This window comes from Zonotrichia albicollis, chromosome 23 (assembly GCF_047830755.1).
Source record: "Zonotrichia albicollis isolate bZonAlb1 chromosome 23, bZonAlb1.hap1, whole genome shotgun sequence".
In the NCBI taxonomy this organism is placed as follows: Eukaryota; Metazoa; Chordata; class Aves; order Passeriformes; family Passerellidae; genus Zonotrichia; species Zonotrichia albicollis.
This window is the reverse complement of record NC_133841.1, coordinates 5145839-5170380: the sequence shown is the minus strand read 5'-3', so window position 1 is coordinate 5170380 and position 24542 is coordinate 5145839. Positions and strand designations below refer to the sequence as shown.

General features: G+C 51.3%; 1 protein-coding gene across 1 annotated transcript; it reads left to right on the top strand.

Moving 5' to 3' along the window:
- The first annotated feature begins 2308 nt into the window (after window positions 1-2308).
- Window positions 2309-22584, top strand: PSMD11 (proteasome 26S subunit, non-ATPase 11). The gene is made up of 14 exons (XM_074557440.1): window positions 2309-2480; window positions 3877-3978; window positions 9374-9498; window positions 11960-12031; window positions 12327-12384; window positions 14580-14774; window positions 15937-16081; window positions 16313-16373; window positions 17749-17811; window positions 18704-18829; window positions 19308-19343; window positions 20542-20593; window positions 21134-21276; window positions 21393-22584. Exons 1-13 carry the CDS (start codon window positions 2318-2320, stop codon window positions 21274-21276), a joined length of 1341 nt encoding a protein of 446 aa, XP_074413541.1. The 5' UTR covers window positions 2309-2317; the 3' UTR covers window positions 21393-22584.
- Window positions 22585-24542: the final 1958 nt, after the last annotated feature.

The following is a 24542-nucleotide window of genomic DNA, read 5'->3' as shown; positions in this document are numbered from 1 at the left end:
CCTGTGCCCACTGGGTTTCAGGGGTGAATGTGGGGTTCAAAACCTGATGTTCTTTTTTGGGGTGGGTTCATTAAACCCAGGGGCAGGTTCAGTGCCAGGGTGGGCAGACTCTCCAGAATGCCAGGATGTGCCTGGTGCACACAGAATCCTGCGCGTGGGCCCTGAGGTTCACCCACAGGTCCCTGGCTTTTCCTTCATAGAATCCCTACTCCATTACCTGCCTGAAGACTCCTTTTGGGGCTTTAATGCACCATCCCTCCATTTTTGAGAGTTTTCTTACATGGAATTTGGAGGAGCACAGGGCTGGGTCCTTCCTGGTGCTGCAGGACCTGGCTGCCATCAGTGTGTTGAGCTGGGGGTGGCTGGGTCAGTCTCAGATCCAGGGATCCCAGGGGCTGCTCCCCGGGATTTTCCCGCTGCAGGGAGGCAGAGGAGGGGGAACGGCCCCCTCAGCCCCCCAGCTCCACACAGACCCCCTGACCCATTAAACATCAACTGCTGGGCACCAAAATGGGGCTGCTGAAGGGGGCATTGGTGCCACCTCTCTGTGCCTGTCCCCAGGGCTGGCACCTCCTGGGGGATCCCACAGTGACATTGGGATCCTGCTGTGACATTGGGATCCCACAGGAACATTGGGATCCCATAGTGATCCTTCCTGGGGGATCCCACAGTGACATTGGGATCCCATGGTGATCACTCCTGGGGGATCACACAGTGATCCCACAGCAACCTTGGGATCCCACAGTGACATTGGGATCCCATGGTGATCACTCCTCGGGGATCCCACAGTGATCCCACAGCAACCTTGGGATCCCACAGTGACATTGGGATCCCATGGTGATCACTCCTCGGGGATCCCACAGTGGCATTGGGATCCCGCTGTGATCTTTCCTGGGGGATCCCACAGTGACATTGAGAACCTACCATGATCACTCCTGGAGGATCCCACAGTTACATGACTCTCCAGGGTTTTGGTTTTATTCCCCATTTGATATAAACCTGACCCTTCCAGAGATTAAATTGACTTTTCCAGTGGCAGAAAGGGGCTGCTCTGAGGGCTGCTGGTCCTGGCTTGCTGGGGACAGACACAGCAGGACAGGCTCAGCTTTGGGGGCTCAGGGTGATTTGAGGGGCTCAGGGTGATTTGGGGGCTCAGGGTGATTTGAGGGGCTCAGTGTGATTTGGGGGCTCAGTGTGATTTGGGGGCTCAGGGTGATTTGGGGGCTCAGGGTGATTTGGGGCTGTTTCCTGACCAGCTGAGGGTGCAAGGCCGGGTGTGCCCCCACCCTGTGCCCCTGCAGCGGGAGCAGGGAAAGGGGCGGGAGGGGAGGGGGCAGCACTGGGAAACACAACGGGAAAGGGTCTGTAACACTCAGGGCGGCCGGGAGGGGGACAGGGTCACCACTGTGGGATCGGGGACAGGGTCCTGCTTGGGGACACAGGGACAGGATCCTCCTCAGGGACACAAGGACAGGATTCTCCCCCGGGACACAGGGACAGGACGATTCCCGGGGACAGAGGGACAGGATCCCCTTGGGGACACAGGGACAGGATCCTGCAGAGGTGCCCTGGCCCTGCTGGTCTCTCCCCCTTCCCCGCCGCTGTCCGGGGCGCTCAGGGTTCCATGGGGATGCGGATCCTCGGGGACCCCCAGCAGGACATGGCCATCGATGCCCCCTCCAGCCCCGGACCCACGGCTGGGGCTGTTCCGTGTGGAACCCCGGGCCCCTCCCAGCCCCAGAGCCTTTCCCGGTGCCCCGGGACCCGCGCCGGTCCCAGTCGAAGCCCCCCCGGGCCCGGTGTCCCCCGCTCCTTCCCGGGGCCCCCCGAGAGACACCGGGCACGCCCATTGGCCACGCCCACTCCACGCCCACGCCCACAATGACGACACCCTTAGCACAGACCACGCCCACGTCCCCTGCGTATTCCCGCCTATGTAAAGGCCGCGCCCCCTCTCGGACCACGCCCCCTCTCACGGCCCTCGCACTCTTTGACTGCCACGCCCTCTAGCCAAAGCCACTCCTCCAGCACAGACCACGCCCCCGATCCTCGCGATGTGCCGGGCGCAGACCCCACCCCAAGCCCCGCCCCTTTACGTCACCGCCTGAGCTCCGAGCTCTCCCTTCGCCCCTTTCAAGCCACGCCCCCACAGGCCACGCCCCCACAGATGCCGACACAGTGCATCAGGCCACGCCCCAACGGACACCACGCCCCTTGCATCTGCGCAGGCGCAGTTCAGTAAACCCTCCTCCCAGCCCCGCCCCTCCGCACTCCCTGCTCGTTCCGCCGCCCGAGCGACGGGACTGCAGTTCCCAGCATGCCGCGCGCGCGGAAGGGGCGTGGCCGCGGCGCCGCTTCCGTGCTGGCGGCGAGGCGGAGGAGCGGCAAGATGGCGGCGGCGGCGGTGCTGGAGCTGCAGCGCGCGCAGTCCCTGCTCTCCACCGACCGCGAGGCCTCCATCGGCATCCTACACTCCATCGGTGAGCGCCGGCCCGCCGCCCGCGCCGCCCGCGCCCCGCCGCCGCCCGCGCCGCGCCGAGCCCCGCGCCGCCGCCGCTGCTGACTCACCGTGCGCGCCGGGCGGGAGCGCGGCCTGGGCCCGGCCCCGCCGCGCTGCCCCGCGCCGGGACGGCACCGGCGGCGGCCCCCGCGCGTGGGGGTACGGGCTGCAGGAGCTGTCGGTGCGGCGGCGGGGCCGCTGCCCGCTGCGTGCCCGCGGAGCCGCTCGGAGCAGCCCCGGAGCCGGGCCGGCCGCTCCTCCCCGTCCCGCTGGAATGAACGCGGCGGCCCGGGAGCCCCGATCGGACCGTGGCGGTGCCGGTAGCGCTGGGTGTCGGGGCGGTTCGGGGCGCGGTGTCGCGGCCCGGTCCCGCCGTGTCCTAGGCCGGGAGCCTCCGATGTTTCCGCCGGTGCCGCGACCGGAGCAGCTCCCTCGGGGTTCGCTTGGCCCAGCCCGGGGAGCGCTCGGTGCTTTGGGCTGCGGGCACCGCGCGGGGCTGGGGTGCTCGGTGTGCTTGGTCCTGGTGACCTCTACGGGGATGTCACCCCCGTTGTCCCCTCTCCGTGTCGGGGAAGTTTCCGAGTGTCCCCGGTGCTGCCCGTCTCTCAGAGCTCCGTTTGTTTGTTTGTCCCGCCGTGTTTTGCTCCTCTCCGGGTCGGACTCAGCCCCTGGTGTGGGTGGCAGCGTCAGGAGTGGCCCTGGCAGTGTCGCTGTGATGTTTTCCTCCTTCAGAGCGAGGTTCTTTCACTTTTGATAGGGAATTGGAGCGGTGAGAGCCGTAGCTGCAGTTCCCAGAGCCGGGTTTGGTTTGGTTTGTGTGGAGTTGGAGCAGCTCCCTGTGCTGGGGGTGGTGGCAGGGAGGGATGGATAACTCACATGGAGCTGGGGCTGTGCTGCTGCCTGTCACTTGTCCCTTTATCTGCCTCGGAGCAGAGGGTGGTGGCACTGCCAGGACACCAGGGTGGGGAGGGCTGTCCCCACCTCACTTTGCTTGTGCATGGGATCTCAGTTTAATATAGAAAGCAGCAAACAACAGCAGCAACCCCAGAGTGGAGCATCAAACCCCAGAAATGCCATTAAATGTCTCTTGTGCTCTGGTGTGTGGTGCTGGCTCTGAGTGACACAAGCTGAGATTGTTCAAACCTGGAGCTGGAGTGAGCAGAGGGATGTGTGGGCTGATAAATCATCTGTGTAGCACTGACAGAGCTCTCAAAACTTCCCTGCTCTGGATTGAAACTTCCCAGAGCTCTTGGGCCAGGCTGAGCTCCCTGTTGGAGCAGGTCCTGCTCAGGGCACACACCCAGGAGCTGAGCAGCAGGGATGGTTTCCACCTCCAACACCACTCAAGGCAACTCTCCTGCTCTTTCTCTCCCCAGTGAAACGTGATGTCCAGGAAAACGATGAGGAAGCAGTGCAAGTCAAAGAGCAGAGCATCCTGGAGCTGGGGTCACTGCTGGCCAAGACTGGGCAGGCAGAAGGTGAGCCTGAAATCAGGAGTTGGGGTAACAGGCAGGAGATCCTGCCTGAGTAAGGATTTATCTCCTTGCTTAGTGGGATAGCTGGAAAAACAGCTTTTGGCAGGAAATGTTCTCTCAGAGACAGGACAGAAACTAAAAACCAAATAAAAAACATCAATATTAATCTGCTGTTGCTTGGCCCAGTGTTCCAAACAGTTCAGTCTGTGGCCTTTGATGTGGGGCTGTTTCAGTGTGGGTGACTGAAGTTTTGCTGAGTTCTGTTTGAGATGAGAGGTGTCTCCTGCTTGGTTTCAAATGGCAAAGTTTGTCCCATGAAATATTTCTCACCAGCATCTCTCACAATCCATTGATTTATCTGCTGGCCATGACATCAGCACCCCTGTCCAGCTCTGCAGGGGACAGTCCCTCTATTGTGAGAGTGTCAGGGGACAGGGATGGAGTTGAGTTCTCTGTTCAGTGATGATTTGGAGTCTGTTGGTGTCTCCTCAAGGCAGCCCTTGGTTGTTTTGCACTCAGCAGTTTGGGGCTGTGTGTTTTCCTGGAGCACTTTAGGACACTGTGTCTGTGCCCAGAGTGTTCTGTGGAAATGTTTCCTGTGGGGTGGGGAAAGCACCCAGCAGCAGGTTCAGTCCCACTGCAAGGGACACCAGAGCAGCTCATGGAAAGTTCCTGAGGGCTCAGCCAAAGCTCCAGGTCACAGTTTGTGTCTATTGTGCAATGTCCCTTGGTGTCCCACTGGGAAACTCCTGCTGGGCTGGGCATTCCAGCCCTGTCCCACTGTGGGTGACTGGTCCTTGTCACCTCACTCAGGTGATTCCTCTGATTCCTGCTGCTTTTGGGGTCTCTGGGGACAAACAAACCCCTCAGATGAGCTCAGGGCTTTCCTGAGGAAGCTGCTGTGCCAGTGCCCTTCCTGGCTGAGGTCAGGAGCTCTGTGGTGTCTGTGCTGTGCCAGTGCCCTTTGCACCCTGCTCTTTGCTCAGCAGAGATCACCAAACGTGGCTGCAGCAGGGCAGATGTGTGTGTTTGGGTAAAAAGGGGAAATCAGAGTTTCTCCAGGTCACTGTGGATGTGCTGCTGGTGAGGGCAGAGTTCTTGTGGGCTCCTCAGCACTGCAGGGTTGAGTTTGAGCTGAAGTTTGGCACAAGGATAAAGAGCTCCAGGGTTTTCCCAGAGGGTGGTGAGTGATGGATTTATTTTCTTTCAAGGGGAAGGCTGAGGAATTGAAAGTAACACTGTTAACTCATCAGACTCAGGGCTGTGAGGTGGCAAACATGGAATGTATTTATGGTCTGTTAAAGGCACCAATAACTGCAGTGTGTTCTGGAGGGAAGGAAATGGACCTAGAGCCATTTGTGTGCCGCTCAGAGGGAGACCAGCAGGACCTGGAGGTGTTTTCTGGAGTTGTGGGGATGAAGGACAGGGCACCCTGGCTTAGGGTGGTGCTGGAGCTGTGGGAAGGGCTCTGGCCCTTCCCCTCCTGTCACCTTTCTGGGTAGGAGTGACAGGTCAGGGGCAGCAGCACCATCACAGGTCCAGCTGCCCCCAGAGCCCCAGTGCTGGACTCACACTGGGGTTTCATCCTGTGCCTTTCACTGCACAGGGTTTGGTTTTAGCCGGTGGAATTTCTTGGACAGGTTTGAGGGGTTCCAGTGCCCAAAGAGGTGGTGGCTGCACTGTCCCTGGAAGTGGATAAATTAAGTTCTGTTTGTTCTAAATCTGCACTTTGGGATGTTTAGAAACCTTCCAGTGCCTTAATGGGCTGCAGGAGCTGGAGATGGACTTGGGCAGGACACAGGGAATGGTTCCCAGTGCCAGAGGGTAGGGATGGATGGGATATTGGGAATCAGGAATTGTTCCCTGGCAGGGTGGGCAGGCCCTGGAATAGAATTCCCAGAGCAGCTGGGGCTGCCCCTGGATCCCTGGCAGTGTCCAAGGCCAGGCTGGAGCCCCCTGGGGCAGTGGAAGTGTCCCTGCCATGGCAGGGGTGGCACTGGATGAGCTTTAAGATCCCTTCCAACCCAAACCATTCTGTGACTCTACTGAGCTGCAGCCTTTGTTTACAAAAATAACAATGATACAAGTGACCCCCTTCAATCCTTATTCCTTATCAAGCAGATAAAATTGTAGATTGATTACTAAACTTGTAGATTGGTTACTTTTCTTTGTGACAGTTCCAGATTTTTATAGCATTTCACAGAGCTGTAGGGTTGGAATATCTGGGTTGGGAATTTGGATGTGTGCAGTGGTAGCTGGTGGATGCACTTCCCTGAGGATGAGCTGCAGGCTTCATTTTCCAGAGCTGCTGCTGCTCATCACTCCTGCAGAGCTGTCAATCCCACCCCTCTACCAGGCATTGCATTTTCTTTAGAAAAATCAAACCCTAAAAATAGTTGATGGTTACGTTGGTAGGAGAGAGAAATTTCTGTGGGAACTTTGAGGCTGCCTGGCTGAACGTGGAGTGTGCAGAATGCACAGCTGCATTCCAGCTGTTGGCTTGGGCTCTGCTTTCTGAGGAGCTCTGGGGCTCATCAGTGGGATGCTAAACAGTGCAGTGTGTTCCACTGGAGTTTTCCTTCTTTGTTCTGCAGTTCCTGTGGGAAAGAGTGAGTTGGGCACTGATCCCACTGGTCCTGAGGAGCTGGGGGAGGCAGGGATGCACAGGAGGAGGGTTCCTGGTGCTGCTTGGGAGCTGCTGGATCTTGGAGAGCCTCAATGAAATGCAGAGCCCACCTTTCCCAGCTCCCAGCAGATGCTGGAGAGGAGCTCTGTGCACAGCTGATGTGTTGGGTTGTGCTTGTTTGTGTTTCTTTGCTGTGTGTGAGACCAAAGCATTTGCCTTGCATTAAAATAATTGGGATTTGCATCCAGGACTTGTACTGGAGGTTAAATAAACCCCAGACTGGGTGGTGTGGGGAAAGCCATGGAGCAGCAGGTTCCTTGTGAGTGCAGACTGCCTGCAGCTTGCATTCTGAGGTGTGGAAGCAGCCCTACCTTAAGTGTAGAAAAATCTGCTTGTTTATGCTGTGGCAGAGAGAAGATGAAACTTTTCTGGGAACAGCTGTGGCACAGAGCACCCTGTGGTGTTCTTGTGAATCTGGGGGCTTTGCTGGGCTCAGGGTTTGTGCTTTGCTGGGTCTGGGGGCTTTGCTGGGCTCTGGGTTTGTGCTTTGCTGGGCTCAGGGTTTGTGCTTTGCTGGGCTCAGGGTTTGTGCTTTGCTGGGTCAGGGTTTGTGCTTTGCTGGGCTCTGGGTTTGTGCTTTGCAGGGTCTGGGGGCTTTGCTGGGCTCAGGGTTTGTGCTTTGCTGGGCTCTGGGGGCTTTGCTGGGTCTGGGTTTGTGCTTTGCTGGGCTCTGGGGGCTTTGCTGGGCTCAGGATCTCCTGCTTTGCATTTTGAGAGGTAAAGCTGAGGATCACACTTGAGTTCTGTTTGCTCTAAATCTGTTCTAAATTGGATGTTTAGAAATTTTCCAGTGCCTTAACAGGTTCCTGGAGCTGGAGAGGGACTTGGGCATGACTTGGGAATGGCTCCCAGTGCCAGAGGGCAGGGATGGATGGGATATTGGGAATGAGGAGTTGTTGAGGAATGGGCAGGGTTTGGAGCCCCTGGGGCAGTGGAAGTGTCCCTGCCATGGCAGGGGTGGCACTGGGTGGGCTTTGAGGTCCCTTCCAACCCAAACCATTTTGGGATTCTGTGATCACTGTGAGTGATTGGAAAAAGTGAGTTCTGCATCTTAAGGGTGTGATAAATGAGGTTTATCAGGCTTGATTAAACTTAAGTAAACAGGTTAAAAATCAAAAACATGAAAAATTTGTAGATATTAATGAGATGTTGTTATAACAATTAGCATTAGCATTCTTTTGCATTACTGCTAAATGAAATACAGAGGAACCCTTGTTTACATTTGTTTTTATTGGAATCCTTCCAACCTGAAATTCTCCTGATACTCCTCCATATACTAATTGAAATAAAATTAGACTAATCTCTTATTTTAGTTTTGATTCAGTACCAGTTTGGTGTAGAAGATTTCTGAATTAGTCATTGCCAGCTTTGTTTTGATTTTGCCTTTCTGTGCAACCTTGTAAACACAATAGTGTGAGATCCACCTGATATTTGGGTGAGAGTGGGAAATCTGGGGCAGGGAGAGCTGTGGTTTCAGTGTGCAGACCTGGTGCTGATGAGTCAGCACTGAACCCTGCCCCTGCAGGATCATCTTCCCAAACTGGGAGCAGGACCTCCCCAAAAGCACGTGGTGTTTGTTGTAGGAGACTTTTCCCTTGTGCTCTGCACGTCCAGCATTCCCTGGTGCCTCTGAGGGCTGGAGCTGCCACATTCCTCTGCTCTCTGCCATCACAGCTTCAGTGTTTCTCCATTAAAATAAAGACATTTCCTTTTTCCACCTCTTATAAATGTGAATTAATGAGGAGACTTAGAAAAGAAATGTAGTTAAGGGAAATCAGAGCTGAGCAGATAAAGGTGGATTTGGAGTGTTAAGGAATGTGATTTTCCAGTGGTGGAGCACAAGGTTCCTGGATCCTGTCACAGACATCTTTTATGAAAAATCCTTTCTTTAGGATTTTTCCTCCTGAGAAGCTGAGAGGCCTCAGGAACAAGATGTAAACATTGGTTATTTGTTTACATTTAACAATAAATGCTGTGAAATACTCTGGTGGATCTGTGATTGGCCTGTGTTGGTTGTTTCTAATTAATGGCCAATCCAAGTGAGCTAGCTCAGAGAGTCTGAGCCACAAACCTTTGTTATCATTCTTTCTTCTTCTATTCTTAGCCAGCCTTCTGATGAAATCCTTTCTTCTGTTCTTTTAGTATAGTTTTAATGTAATGTAGATCATAAAATAATAAATCAGCCTTCTGAAACATGGAGTCAGATCCTCATCTCTTCCCTCATCCTCACACCCCTGTGAACTGTGAACACGGTCACAGGATCCAAATCCTGGGCCTGGCTAGGTGGGGCAGATTAAAGCATGAAACTGTGAGTTAATAAAAACACACCTAAATGATAAACTCCCTCCCTGGTTTTATAGAAAAATCTCAGAGCATTTAACAAATCCTTGCATTTTAAAGGTGAGGCAGTTACAGCGGGGGGAGCTGCAGTGGCAGGCAGTGCTGGGCTGAGCCTGCAGCCCCTGTGCAGCCCCTGTTTGCTCCAGGGCTCCCTGCAGGTGGCATTTGTCACTCTGTCCTGTGGGTGGAGCTGAAAAACCACCTGGGAAAGGTTTGCTGTGACAAATCCCCACCTGGGAAAGGTTTTCTGTGACAAATCCCCACCTGGGGAACATTTACTGTGACAAGTCCTGGTCCATGCCATGTGTAGCTGCTCCACTGGGCTCAGCTCTTGGCTAGGGGGGTTCATCTGATGTTTTGGGGTTTTTACAGAGCTGGGAGGACTCCTGAAGTACGTGAGGCCCTTCCTGAACTCCATCAGCAAGGCCAAGGCTGCTCGCCTGGTGCGCTCCCTGCTCGACCTCTTCCTGGACATGGAGGCAGCCACAGGACAGGAGGTGAGGCTGCAGCACCAGGCTGTTCCTCAAAAGCCTGCAACACCATGATCTGACCTAGTTTGCTTCTCACTGAAGAATTATTCATGGCAGGAAAAGCAGGGTTTTAATGCATTTGGATGTGTTTTATAAATAAAACATCAGATAATTGAATTTATAACTATGTTTTTTTCCTGCAGGTTTCTCCCTGCTGCAGTTTGGGAGTGATTCCCACCATGGGCATTTGTCTTAGATTCTTCTTGCTTCCTCAAGTTGAGGTTTAGATTTGATATTAGGGAAAATTCCTTTGCTGAATGGGTTGTTCAGCCCTGGTCCCTAGAAGGATTTCAAAGCCCTGTGGAGGTGGCACTTGGGGACATGGGTCAGTGGTAGCCTTGGCAGTGCTGGGGGAATAGTTGGACCCTGATCATCTCATCAGCTCCACAGGATACAGTTGTCTTAGTTTTTCCTTTTTTTTCCCCCAATTGTTGGTTTTTTGGGAGCAGGATAAGAACAGGAGCACCTTGGGAGGTGGCACAGGAGGGGTCTGAGCAGCAGGCTGGGGACAAAACCCTCCTGAAATCTCACTCTGGGACTGGCAGACTGCAGGCTGGAGAGGTTGTGCCATGCTGAGGGGCAGGTGACGTTCTCATTAGCCAAAATTAGCCAAATTGGAACTGTCAGGTAACCCAGGCAGTGTTCCTTGTTTGCTGCTCAGTCCTTGTGGGTAAGAAATGGTGACAGAATATTTCCCCTCTCTTTCTTTAACTGATGAGCTCAGGGGAAATGGGTTGGGATGTTCAGGTGAGAAGGGAAAACTCCCAAAAGTGTCAGGAGAAAATGAGCAGCTGCAGGCTTTTCTCAGGGTAATTTGGTGTGAAGGACAACGTTCAAATGCAGTTGCAGAGGAACAGGTTGGAGTAATGGTGATGGAAATAATAAAAAAATCATTAAAAATTGTAATTTTAGAGAATATTCTGAAGGCAAACTCAAAACCTGAAGGAAAGATGACATCAACCTGGGACAGGTGACTTTCTCATTAGCCAGATTAGCACAAAATTAGCCAAATTGGAACTGTCATCCTCTAGTGCAGACAACCCAGGCAATGTCCCTTGTTTGCTGCTCAGTCCTTGTGGGTAAGAAATGATGGCAGAATATTTCCCTCTCTTTCTTTAACTGATGAGCTCAGGGGAAATGGGTTGGGATGTTCAGGTGAGAAGGGAAAACTCCCGAAAGTGTCAGGAGAAAATGAGCAGCTGCTTTACTCAGGGTAATTTGGTGTGAAGGACAGTGTTCAAATGCAGTTGCATAGGAACAGGTTGGAGTAATGGTGATGGAAATAATAAAAAGTCAGAAAAAAATTGTAATTTTAGAGAATATTCTGAAGCCAAACTCAAAACCTTAAGGAAAGGTGACATCAACCTGGGACAGGTGACATTCTCATTAGCCAAATTAGCCAAAATTAGCCAAATTGGAACTGTCATCCTCTAGTGCAGTTTACCCAGGCAATGTCCCTTGTTTGCTGCTCAGTCCTTGTGGGTAAGAAATGATGGCAGAATATTTCCCCTCTCTTTCTTTAACTGATGAGCTCAGGGGAAATGGGTTGGGATGTTCAGGTGAGAAGGGAAAACTCCCAAAAGTGTCAGGAGAAAATGAGCAGCTGCTTTACTCAGGGTAATTTGGTGTGAAGGACAGTGTTCAAATGCAGTTGCAGAGGAGGAACAGGTTGGAGTAATGGAAATAATAAAAAGTCAGTAAAAATTGTAATTTTAGAGAATGTTCTGAAGGCAAACTCAAAACCTGAAGGAAAGATGACATCAACCTGTGAGATCCTTGATGCAGCAGCCTCAAATCCTTTCAGAATGTTCTCCTTCCTCAGGGTAGCTCACATCCAGAGTGCTCCCAGGAGCCCAGTAAAGCAGTGAAATCGGAGATTTCTCCAGCTCCTAATGCTCCTGCTATCACCCTGTAATAAATTGAGACTTGATAATGGCTTTTCATAAAATGTTCACGTTTAATAAGCAGTGAGGAGGAGCTGACAAGGCCTGCAGGGCTGAGCTGCAATCCAGAGGTTTTGGGAAGAGCAGTTCCTGAGCCTGGCACCACAGGATGACTTACTGTGTGTTATGGGCCAGATAAAATAAAATAATATCTGAGCAGTTCTGCTTTATCCATCAAAGGAATCTCAGCCTGAAAAAGATGGGAAGATTCTGAGTTTCTTTGCTGTGCTTTGAAATGATGGATCAGGCCCTCAGAGCAGAGCCCAGCACCTCTGCTGCTTTATAACCATTTCTTGATCTATCTAGGCCCTAAAGCACATGAAATTTATTTTTCTTTATTGGAAATACATGATGACTGTGGGTTTAAACTCTGGGAGAGCTTTACTGCCTACCCCAAATGCCTTTGGTGTCATTGGGAGCCATTTGGGGTGGGCACTGACAAAGAAAATGTCTAATTAGACTTATTTCTTTCTGCTCCCTTCAAGGTTGACCTGTGTTTAGAGTGTATTGAATGGGCCAAATCAGAGAAAAGGACTTTCCTACGTCAGGCTCTGGAGGTAGGTGCCACATCCCAAACATGGGGAGCAGCATCATCCCCTTGGCACATTGAATACCTGGAAAATTAGAACACTTGTGTGCTGTTCACATCTTTCTCTGTGTCAGGGGAGGGCATTAATGACACTGAAATTCTCTTTAAAAATTCAGTGTTTTACTCCTTGTGCAGGAGGCCTTGCATGACTGCACCACGCAATGTGACAAATACACATTAAAGTAGTGAAATTTGTGCAGAGAAGAATACAAAAGTTCATTTCACAAAACAAATGTGTTCTGGTTTCCTTTTCTGTTCTCCAGGCCAGGCTGGTCTCTCTCTACTTTGACACCAAGAGGTACCAAGAAGCTCTGCAGCTAGGTGAGGCTCCCACTAGGTGGTGGTAAATCTTTGCTTTTCATTCACTCCTGCCAAGGAAAGCCAACACCTGTCTCACATTCCTTGAGAGGTTTTGCAGGATTTGGGTGTTAATTCCTCAGTGCTGGTGCAGTTCTGGCACATTTTGCTGTAGCTGGGTGATGACAGCTCTTAGAGTGTCTTTGTTCTCTGTTTCACCATCCTCACCCATCTCTCCTGTGCCCAAGGCCAGTCTGGGGGGGCTTGGAGCAGCCTGCGAGGTGTCCCTGCCCATTTGTGAGCTTTAAGGTCCCTTCCACCCCAACCCACTCTGGCATTCTGTGATTTGTTCATTGCAGATAATTTTGGGAGCTGTGTCTAGCTGAAAGCCACAGGTTTGGCTCTTGCTAGAGTATTCTGCTGTGGCCACAGAGGCTGAAAGAGCTTTTTTCCAATTTGCTCAAATACAGCCCCAGTAAAACCAGGAAATGGCAAAACCTCTGTGGGTGTCTTTAGGGAGGCTTTAAGGATTTGCCCCTGCACCACCCAAGGGATGGAAATGAACCAGTGAACTCCTGCTCTGCCCCAAAGCAGAGTCAAGCAGGACCTGTGCAGCTCCCCTGGTGCTTTTAAAATGCTCATTTTGCAAATGCCTGCAGTGCTGCAAGTGAGGCTTAAGCTGTAATTGAGATTGAAGGTTCAAGTGAGGCTTAAGCTGTCAGAGGGGTGTTGGCACGGCCTGAACTGCTCACCTGGAACCCAGACCTTCTTAACCTGCATGGTGGCACGAGCCAGTGTCACACTCAGAATCCCCTGGGTGACGTTTGTCTCGTTAGAATATTGAGTTCATGGAATTCAGGATGGAATTTGAACTCATTTGCAGAGGGATAGGTAATGAACTTGGGTTTAAACTGACCAGAGGCCACACTCCAAAGCTGTGCTTAATTAATTTAACCCCTTGGCTGGTGGTGGGACAGCCTGGGGAGTTGGGAAGTCCCTCAGGGGCAGGCTCTGTGCCCTGTCAGGATGTCAGTGCTGTGCACAGCATTCCTGTGTGCTGAGGAGGTGCCCATGGGGAGTAGGTGCAGGCAGGGTCTCTCAGGGATGTTTCCAGGCAGAATCCATTTATTTCTGGCCAGTTCTGCAGTTTCAGCTCTGGTTATCAGCTCCTGAGCACAGCAAGGGAGGAGGATTTTAGGAGACAAGTTTCCTCTAGGATTGCTCATTCATTACCAAGCTGTGATGTGGCAGCTTGTCCTGACATTTCTTAGGCTAAATCTGACCTGCAGATGTCCTGTGTGAAATCATTCCTTCCTCATCCCACATTCTCAGGAGTTTCTTGATAGGGCTCCACGCTGCCAAGGGGGCACTTGTGCAGCAGAGGGAAATGCCAGGGTGCCCATCCCAGCTGCCCATCCCCTCCTGGGCACTCTGCTGCCCACACCCCACACCTCTGCCACAAAACTGCTTCATCCTCCTGCTGTGCATTCCCACTGTGCCCCCATTATTCCCTCTCCCTTGCTTTTCCTTGGAAGGACAGGTTGTGTGAGCCTCAGGTCCCTCCCTGAAAGCCCTGGTGCTGGGGGAGGGAGGGTGGCTGTAGCCATGATATTTTCTGAAAAATCCTTTCCTGAGGATATTTTTTTTCTCCTGAGAAGCTGAGAGGCCTCAGGAACAAAATGTAAACAATGGTTATCTGCTGCTGTGGAATGCAACAGGTGCATCTGGGATTGGTCTCATGTGGTTGTTTCTAATTAATGGCCAATCACAGTCAGCTGGCTCAGACTCTCTGTCTGAGACAGAAGCCTTTGTTATCATTCCTTCCTTTTCTATTCTTAGCCAGCCTTCTGATGAAATCCTTTCTTCTATTATTTTAGTATAGTTTTAATGTAATATATATCATAAAATAATAAATCAGCCTTGTGAAACATGGAGTCAGATCCTCATCTCTTCCCTCACCCTCAGACCTCTGTGAGCACCGTCACAGATGGCCCCTGGAGAGGCTTTGGGTGGATGTTTGTGGGTGTTTTGTGGGTGTTTTGTGGGTGCTGATGATGCAGAGCAGCTCACAGTTCTGTCCCTCCCTGACAGCCCTGGCTGCTGGGGCAGGGTGGGTGCCCCTGGAGAGGCTTTGGGTGGATGTTTTGTGGATGTTTTTGGATATTTTGTGGGTGCTGATGATGCAGAGCAGCTCATGTGCTGTCCTTGCCCTCTGCCAGGCTCCCAGCTGCTCAGGGAGTTGAAGAAGATGGATGACAAGGCACTGCTGGTGGAGGTGCAGCTCCTAGAGAGCAAGACTTACCATGCCCTGAGCAATCTGCCAAAAGCAAGAGCAGCCTTAACCTCGGCCAGGACTACAGCCAATGCCATCTACTGTCCCCCCAAGCTGCAGGCAGCACTGGACATGCAGTCAGGTGAGGCCTCCAGGACCAGGACAGCACCCAGCACTGTCCTGACACATCATTTATCTGATATTTGTGTTTTCTGAGGGAATCATGGGAAGTGGTTCTTGCTGGGGCTGTCACATTCACATTTTCTGAAAAAAATCCCTTCAGCCAGGATTTTTCTCCTGGGAAGCTGAAAAATCTCAGAAAAAAAATGAAAACAATAATTATTTCATTTGCTCCTCCTCTGTTTTGCTCATGTGGGATGTGTTTGGAGATTGTTTACCCACAGGTGATTGTTTCATTGCATTCTGTTGTGAGTTGTTTTCACTCTTTGGCCAATCAGGGCCAAGCTGTGTTGGGACTCTAAAAAGAGTCACAAGTTTTCATTATATTACATAATATTAATATAATAATAATACAATATAACATTAATATAATAGAATATAATATATTGTAGCATTAATATAATATATAATATGATATAATATAATATGATATAATATGATATAGTATAATATGATATAGTATAATATAGTATAGTATAATATAACATAGCATTAATATAACACTATATAGCATTAACACTATATAGCATTGATATATTAATATAGTCTTATTATATTAATATATTAGTGTAATATTATTATATTGATGCTATCTTTTTAAACATTCTGTAAGTATCCTTTCTGATTCTTTAGTATAGTTTAGTATTCATCAATATAATACAGTATAATAAAATAATAAATGAGCCTTCAAGAACATGGAGTCACATTCATCATTCCTTCCTGCCATGGGGGACCCAAATAGAGGAGTGGGGCCTCAGGATATCACCAGTTCTGCCTCAGGTGACATCAGCTTTGTTCCTGACCATTTCCAGGCCAGTTTTGGAAGCTGCCAGTGGTGGAGGGTCCATGAGCTCCCCAGGCACTGCAGTTCCAGCCCCACTCTGTGCTCCTGGCCCGTTACACATTGTTCCTGTCCCAGTTTGCAGGCACTCACCTGGAGTGCCCCAAGCTTGTCTGGCTAAAAATGTCCTTGTGAGAGAAGCTGTGGGTTTTCTTCTCATAGACATGAGGGGCACAGGAGGAAAGGTTTCTCTTCACTGAAATCAGAGATAAAACAAAAACAACCAAATTGTTGTGTCCTGTCCCAGCCATGCTCAGAATTAACCTGTTTGTGCCTCTCCCAGGTATTATCCATGCAGCAGAAGAGAAGGACTGGAAAACAGCCTATTCATATTTTTATGAGGCATTTGAGGGCAATGATTCAATTGACAACCCCAAAGCCATCACTGCTCTGAAATACATGCTGCTGTGCAAAATCATGCTCAACAGGTAGGTGCCAGCTGGTTCTGGGAAGAATTCTGCCTGTATTTCCAGGGGAAAGGCTTTTTGTTGAACTCATGGGCTCAAGCATGTCTTTGTCACCTGATCAGTGCTCCTGGATTTGGGTTGCAGTTCTTTGCTGTCATTTGGGGATTTTTGGGGTGCTCTGGGGTTTAAGCTGACCATGTTTCTGTATAAATCCTGTGTATAATTGCTCTGCTCCCTCCCCTGTGTCTGCAGCCCAGAAGATGTGCAAGCATTGGTGAGTGGGAAGCTTGCTCTGCGGTATGCAGGAAGACAGGTACAGAAATTTAACCCTTTCTATCTTCCCCTTACCTCAGTGCTGCCTCAATCTTCCTGTCAAACCCTTTGCTCTTGTCATACCAACATAGCCATCACTCCTGAGTGTCCTGAAAGAGATCCAGACCTGATTAAATTACCAGAAGTCAGTTGCCTTCACAGTGATTTTCACAACCAGAGAATTTGGGCTGCTTGCTTCATTTTCCCTGTTTTTCTCCTTTTCTTTATCAGCTACAAACTGCCTGATGCCACCAGCTCCTTGTCTCCCTGCTCTCAGTGCTTAAATCTGAGTTGCTGCTTTTCTTTCATTGTAGCCAGTGCTGAGGATCCACTCCTGGCAGTGCAGCTCGGCAGTCAGGGAGGTGTGAAATCCCCTGCTTGTTCTGCCAGGCTGGGAAAACCACCCTCAAATTCAACTTGTGCCAGGGGCTGTGCCAGGGGCTGTGCCAGGCTGGGATCCTGCTGCCCTCAGGGGCTGAGCTCAGCCTGGGCTTTGCTGTGACGCAGGAGCTGCTGCTCCCCTCCCACAGGGGATTGGGAATTAGCAGAGCTCAGAGGTCTGACGTGGGGATATCCCTGGTGGATCAGGAGGGGCAGCCCCAATCCTGCCTCATCCCTCTGCCCTGAGTGGCAGCTGAGGCTCCTCCCCTGAGCAGGGGATTCTGGCTGTGCTTTGGGCCAGCCCTGAGCAGCAATTCCTGCTGGGGGAGCAGGGGGAGAGCAGCCCTGGGGACAATCCTGAATATCCCCAGTGGGAAAGGACCAAGGGATCCAATCCAGCTCCTGGCTTTGCATGGGGCAGTCCCAGAAGATGGGGCAGTCCCAGAAGATGGGGCAGCAGAAGCCTGGGGTGCACCAGAGGCACCAGGCTGTCCTTGTCCTGTCCTCCCCACTCCTTGGGCTCTGCTCTGCTGTTCCCTGCTGGGATTACCAATGTGGGGTGTAAATGGGCTTGTTTGGGGATGAGGTTTTGCTTAATTTCAGCAGTTCTGGGGTGTAGAGAAGGCTCACCCCTGATGCTGTCCATAGGAGCTGCTGCCCTGCCCTGTCACTCAGCTGTGCTGGAGGGCCCAACATGGCCACATTCATTAGCAAGTGCCAAAATGCCTTAAAAACAGCATCAGACTCACTCCCAACCTGCAGCTGGTGCTGTCAGGGTGCTTTGTCCCTCTGGAGATGTTTCAGGTCCTGCCCTGCAGCTGCCAGGCTTCTCCTCCCCTCAGCAGCTGCTCTCCCTCTGCCTGTGGCACTGACAAGGAACATTCCTGCTTTGTTGTTTGAGCACGTTCCCAGGGTGCTGCACACTTGGCATGTTCACCCTGAGAGGAGAACCCAGAAGGAAATAAATAACCTGCTCTGCTTCTCTTTCCCCACAGACAGAAGCACTAAAATGTGTGGCACAGGCCAGCAAGAACCGGTCTCTGGCAGATTTTGAAAAGGTGAGTCAGGGACACAGAGGATGGGCAAAAAGCAGGCAGAAATGCCAGGTTTGGAATATTGGAGAAGCTGTTACATCCCACTGCAGGAAACCATGGAAACATTGATGGAATGCATCAAGAAATACCCCCCAACAATCAACTGGTTGCGTTTTCAGTGCGTGGGGAGTCAACTTGGTTGAACCCAGTTTTTTCCTTTTTTTCTTTCTTTTTTTTTCTTCTTTTTTTCTTTTTTTTTTTCTTCCTTTTTTCCTCTTTTTTCCTCTTTTTTTCCTCTTTTTTCCTCTTTTTTCCTCTTTTTTCCTCTTCTTTCCTCTTTCTTTCCTCTTTCTTTCCTCTTTCTTTCCTCTTTCTTTCCTCTTTCTTTCCTCTTTCTTTCCTCTTTCTTTCCTCTTTCTTTCCTCTTTCTTTCCTCTTTCTTTCCTCTTTCTTTCCTCTTTCTTTCCTCTTTCTTTCCTCTTTCTTTCCTCTTTCTTTCCTCTTTCTTTCCTCTTTCTTTCCTCTTTCTTTCCTCTTTCTTTCCTCTTTCTTTCCTCTTTCTTTTCTTTTTATTTTTTTCTTTCCTTTTTTCTTTTTCTTTTTGGAGAGCCAAATCCAGGCAGTTTTCCTTTAGGTGCTGTCACTGTGATGTGTATCTCCCTACAATTTTCCCTGGTTTCATCAGGAATGCTGCAGAGCTCAGGGAGAGCATTCCCACATCAGGGTCCTGTTTTGCTCTGGGGCCCTCAGAGCTCCCTCAGAGTGGAGATAAAGCAGAGGCTGCTGTGACCTGCTGGTTTTTATCTAAATTTGGGGTTGGATCAGCCACGGGGCTGGGCTGGGAGGGGATCTCATCCTCAGAGGACCTCGAGGAGCTGTTGCTGTGCAATGATTTCCTCCTGCCCTGTCCCCACAGGCTCTGACAGACTACAAGGTGGAGCTCAGGGACGACCCCATCATAAACACTCACCTGGCCAAGCTCTATGATAATTTATTGGAACAGAACCTGATCCGAGTCATTGAACCCTTCTCCAGAGTACAGGTAAATGTTTCCAGCAGCACCTGGAGGGGCTGGACCCTCTGTTCCCATATGAACACTCCTTACTCTGAGCTGCTCAGCACTTCTAGAGCTCAGGGTTGTCATGTTAAAGCACAAGGAGGAGGCAGAGGGGACCTTTGGAGAGCCACATTCCCGTCATTGCCCTTTCCAGCTGATTCTCTCGTGCTCTCTGACTGGCTTTTAACCCTGAAGGTGGCAGCATTTGGCTTTGAAGGCCTCTGTGCAATAGTCTTGGAGAAGAGATTCCACCTTTCAGAGTGAAATGGCTTTAGGGTCCAGTCCATCTTAGTTAAAAGATGTGAAACCTGAAGGACCTGAAGCTGCAGAGTGGAGAAAACCACTGGGAATATTTAGGCCAAAGCATTTCCAGGCCCTTGAGCTGGTCTGTGGAAGAGCCCCAAACCTCTTTGTGTGTCCAAATTGCAGCTGAAGATTAACTGAATGTTGGTCTTTCTTGTAGATTGAACACATATCCAGCCTCATCAAGCTCTCAAAGGTAAGAACCTCACCAGAAATCAGTGCCAGTGTTCAGAGGAGTTGGGCTTAAATGGCATTTGTCAGAACATGAAGGGTGACAGATGAGATCCACAGCGTTTCCAGGCAAATCTCACCCTTGGGAGCTAAACTCTGACCCAGGCAGCTCCTGGGAGGCATTGAGGCTTCCTGTGCTCCAGACTTTGCTGTGCTGTTCCCTTCCCCCATGGGTTTTATTCTTGCTCTTTATTGGAGGCAGATTTTCCTCTGCTCTGTTGTGACCAGCCCAGTGTTCCCCCATGCCCCGTGTTTAATCCCCTGAGTGCCCCCAGGGGAACCTTCCTGAGACCCTTAAAGATGCAGGATCCAGCTAATCAGCCTGCAGTGGCATTAGGGATGTGTCTGTCACACTGGCCGTGCAGTCAGTGCTTCACAGATAATCCCAGACAGATTCAGTTTTAGGGGAATCCACTGTAATCCCAGCCAGCTGCACCCCAGGGCTGCTGTCTTGTGCTGGCATTAAGGGCAGAGCTTGGGGAGTGAGCTGAGCTCAGCCTGTGTGCTCACAGAATCATTCAGGCTGGAAAAGAGAGATCATTGAGTTCATTGAGATGTTCCCCCAGCACTGCCAAAGCCACCCATGTCCCCAAGTGCCACATCCACAAATGTGTTAAATCAGAGATTTCACCTCTGCCCTGGGCTGGACAATGAAGAAATTTTCCCTAATATCCAACCTAGACCTCCCCTGGCACACAGCCTGTTCCCAGACTAGTTCATGGTGTTTAACACATCCTTAATTTAGGATATTCAGGATATAAAAATAGGATATAAAAAAATTCAGACTGAAAGCTGCTCTGTGCCCCCTGTGCCTCCTGTGGCCCTTCCTGCTGCTGGGCAGGAGCTCTGCTGGGTGGATTAAATAAAACTTGGCCAAACTCTTGTCTAAATCCTTGCTGAACTGAGTTAGAAAGTTCCAGAACCCCCACAGGTGTGCAGTGACAGCTACAGTGTCACCTGTGGGCCAGGGGACACCCTGCTGCTCCCTCATTAACAGCTGCTCCCTAATTTCCTGAGGCATCTGCAGCAGGTGGAGATGTCCAAGCCAGGCTCAGGGAGGAGCAGCTGCTCCTGTCCCACCAGGGCTGTCAAGTGTGCAGCAGCAAAATTCACGTGGTTTTATGTGTTCTGGGAGACTTTTAATTTTTCTGTTTCAATTCCAGGCTGAGGTAGAAAGGAAACTGTCACAGATGATCTTGGACAAGAAGTTTCATGGTGAGTTCATCCCTCAGCTCTGACTGCCCTGTGTTTGTGCAAGCTGTGGCTGGCTGTTTGTGTCCAGAACATTCTGTGGGCTGCTGTGGCTTGGCTGCTGCCCCAGTAACCCCTCAGATAACCAGCTGTCCCCTCGGTCCTGTTGTCCCCTTGGTCCTGTGGTCCCTGGATGTGGCTGAGCCAGGGGAGTGCCAGGGAGCAGCACAGGGCACTGTGAGGGCACAGAGCCCGCCTGGCACCTGGGCACAGCTGCAGGATAAAGCAGCTGTGCTGAGCCTTCCTGCTGGGCACAGGGAAGGCAGGGAGGTGGTAGGGGATGGCAGCAATGCTCACCTCCTGGATGGCTCCTCTGGGATGTGGCTTTTTCTGGGAATGCTAAAGCAATCCTGCCCAAAATCAGCCAGCCCAGCCCAACTCGTGAGCCCTTCCCAAACCCTGCACAGCCCCTGCAGGTGTTCCTGGGGTAGATCTCTAATTCCTGCTGCCTGCAAGCTGTGACCCACGGAGCATCCCAGAGCTCAGAGCTGCTTGTGCCCACAGGAATCCTTGACCAGGGCGAGGGCGTCCTGATCATCTTCGACGAACCCCCCGTAGACAAAACTTACGAGGCCGCCCTCGAGACCATTCAGAACATGAGCAAAGTAGTGGATTCGCTCTACAACAAAGCCAAGAAGTTGACATAGGTGAGTGGGGGCTCCCTGGGGGCTGCAGAGCTCTGGGGTCACTGCTGAGCCCTGCCATGTCCCCGAGCCTCGTCCCCTCTCCTGTCGAGTGACGTGGCTCTGTTTTCTCTTTGCAGAGTTGAATTTGCTAGCTGTCATTTGGAGAGTGTGTGTGACAGGAGAGTGAAACCTTTGGGAAAATGTTAGGAGACTTTTTTTTTTTTCTTCTTTGTTCTACTTTTCGCTCGGAAAGTTTTTAAACTTCCTCATCCGGTGCATCTTGTATTCCAGACGATGCGTGTTCCAGTTTCCATGTAATCTTTACTGGCCGAACTTTGTATCTGGGGGGGGAATATTGTTTCAACAAAGAGGGTATTCTAAATAAAAGGAAAAAGGCTTACACTACCTAAACATGTGCTTTCCACTTCCTGAGGGACGGCAGAGTTCAGCAGGGACAGCGTTTTGTTACCAGTAGGTGCCCAAATCCACTCGGTCTCATCTCCTCCGGCCCGAAATCGGAGACGTGCTGGCGGTGTGTGAGCAGCCAACTCGATTCCATTTGTACTGAACCAAACAACCCCAAAATGTACAGACAGACTGCTGGTTTCTTTTCGATCCTCAAGGCCTGCGACCCCCTGGAAGCAGCAGCAGCAGCTCCGCGATGATTTTGCTGCGGGCTGGAGGGGCCGGCGCAGCTCTCCCTGGAGCCTGACTTTGCATGCTCTTGTTCAAGATAGATTTCAATGTTCCCTCCCTCCCCACCTGCACCGTAGGAGGAGCAGGTGGCCATGGGCGGGCTCCAGCCGTGCCTGTGAGCTCTGGGTCCCCACTGAGGTGGGACAGCCCCATTGGGAGCTCCCTCCTCGGTCCCAAAGCCCTGGGGGTGGATGGAGCGTGGTGTGTTCCAGCATGTTCCATTTTCTGGTGAGGTTTCCAGTAAGTTTTAATGCCATTTGGGCAGTGTAAGCTTCTGCATCTCTGTCCTGCTCATCTTTTTTTTTTTTCTTTCCCCTCTGTCTCTATTTCCCTCTCCACCTTTTTCTTACAAAATTTATATTTTGTAAAAGGATTCTGTTTTATCAGGAAATATTTTGCCTTCATGCTGACTCTTAGACTGGCTGATTTTTTTCCCCTTTTCTGTTCACATTTTGACCTCTCCAACCTTTCACTTTATTTTATTTTATTATTCTTAATTTCCATCTCCTCCAGTCAGTCGCTGTTTGGGTTTTTGGCACCATCAATATCAAATGTACAAACGGTTCTTGCTAACCAACACCAGGTATATCTGATGTTCAGATGAGTTCCAATAAAGAATTTTTTTTTCAAAAACCTTTGTCTCCTGTCTTCAGCCACCAGGGCTGATCCTGGGCTGGGTGCAGGAAGGGTGGGCTCATCCCTCACGAGAGCATCCTTGGGGACCATGTTTTGGAGACACCAGATGGGAATGTTTGAGTTGGCATCACAAAAGATTTATGGATTGTGACATGACCCTGGCACAACAAGTTCTAGTGCACTGGATGTATAATAATAATTATTATTATGGTGGAAAATGGATTTAATGTCCTCTCACCCCTCCAGCCTTTCCTGATCATGCCCTTTTGCTGTGTTGGAGTCTCACACTGTACCAGGCCAGGCCCAGATTCCTCAAAAGGCTGGGGAGGAGGTTTAGGGTGTCTTTGATACAACATCTTGAATTTTTATAGCTGAAACTCCTGGGACACCAGGTGGTGCAGGAAAGAAACCAGAAAATGTGGTGGGTTTCACTCTGCTCTTACATCTCAGGCAGAAGAGAGGTGCATTTCTAGTTCCTAAAGAAAGGAAAATAATTCGTTTTTTAAACACTGATTAGTAAGATTCTTCTCCAAACATCTCTGTCCAGTTCACTGTGATGCCCCTGAAGTGGCATTTTCCCCAAGGATGTGTCATTTGGATGGGATTTGCTGAATTAGCTGCTGATTGTGGGTGAATGAAAGGAAATCCATTCATGGGGTGGAGATGGATGAGGAGTCAGAATCCGGGAGAGCTTGGGTTGGATGTCACCTAAACCAGCACCCAGTGCCACCCCTGCCATGGCAGGGTCACCTCCCACTGTCCCTGGGGGCTCCAACCATATCCAGCCTGGCCTTGGGCACTGCCAGGATGGAGCATCCATGGAATAACCTGTGCCAGGGCCTGCCCACCCTCACAGGGAACGATTCCTGCTCAATATCCCACCCAACCCTCCCCTCCTGCAGCTTCTGTCCTGTGTGTCCCTGCTGGGGATGGTGTCCTGCTCCAGCTGCCGTCCCCCAGAGGGGACAGAGCTGATCCTGACCCCACAGGTGACAATGTGACAATGTGACCAGGCTGGCAGGGCCCTGGGCTCGGGGCTGAGGGGACTTGAGCAGGATGATGCAGCAGGGCTGTGGTGACACCAGCTTTGGTGCCCTGTATGGGATTAGGGGGTTTGGTGACACATCAGTCCCTGGAATTGCCTTTGGAACAATGGGGTTTTCTGAGGCACCTCCAAGCGTGTTAAAATTAGGGCCAAACCCCCTCAAATTGTACAGCCTGGTTTTAAACCCTTTTGGCTTAAACTTCATAAAGCTGAATTTAAAAGATGGCAATTGCTGTGTGGATCTCTGGGGGATGCTTTAATGGACAAAGGGAATTCTCAGTGACAGCAGTGCCCAGGCTGGGCTGTCACTGCCCCCGTGGTTTGGAGAGGAGAGAGCCTGGACCGCTTCCGAAAAACAGGCTCCATAGTGGCTTAAAATGTGTTCTGATGGTCAGGCAGGGTTTTGGGGACAGTTCTGTCCTCACGGCAGATTTTGGGGGTTTTTTTTGAGATTTCCCTGCTGCGGGAATGCCATTGTCAGCCGCGGGTCCAGGGCAGGGCATAAATGGGTGTAAATGAATATAAATTAATTTGGGTCATTAGCGCCAGACCGGGACGTGTCCGAGCTTCCCTCGGTGCCGGGCTCCGCTCTCCGCGGCCGGAGCGGGCCCGGCAGCCGCGGTGGCGGCGGAGCGGCCTCTGAGTGTCGCTGCAGTCACGGAGAGCCCGGCGGGGCCGCGGCTGCCGGTGCCTCCCGCCGGAGCCGGGGCTGCTCCGGTATCGGCGGGAATGGGATCCGCAGTGGGAATGGGATCCCGGTGCCAATGGGAATGGGATCCTGGTACCAGCGGGAATGGGATTCCCGTCCGGGCAAGGGGCGCTGGGCTGGGCCGGGCGGTGGCTCCAAGCAGAGCCGTGGGACCCGGGGGGTTCGGGAGATGCAGGCGCGTTCCCCAAACCCGGCCCGGCC

Coding starts and splice junctions, on each gene's coding strand:
- PSMD11 (XM_074557440.1), top strand. CDS start 2,318: ATGCCGCGCGCGCGGAAGGGGCGTGGCCGCGGCGCCGCTTCCGTGCTG. Junction 12,032..12,326: donor TCCTACGTCAGGCTCTGGAG/GTAGGTGCCACA, acceptor TCTGTTCTCCAG/GCCAGGCTGGTCTCTCTCTA. Junction 17,812..18,703: donor CTCTGGCAGATTTTGAAAAG/GTGAGTCAGGGA, acceptor CTGTCCCCACAG/GCTCTGACAGACTACAAGGT.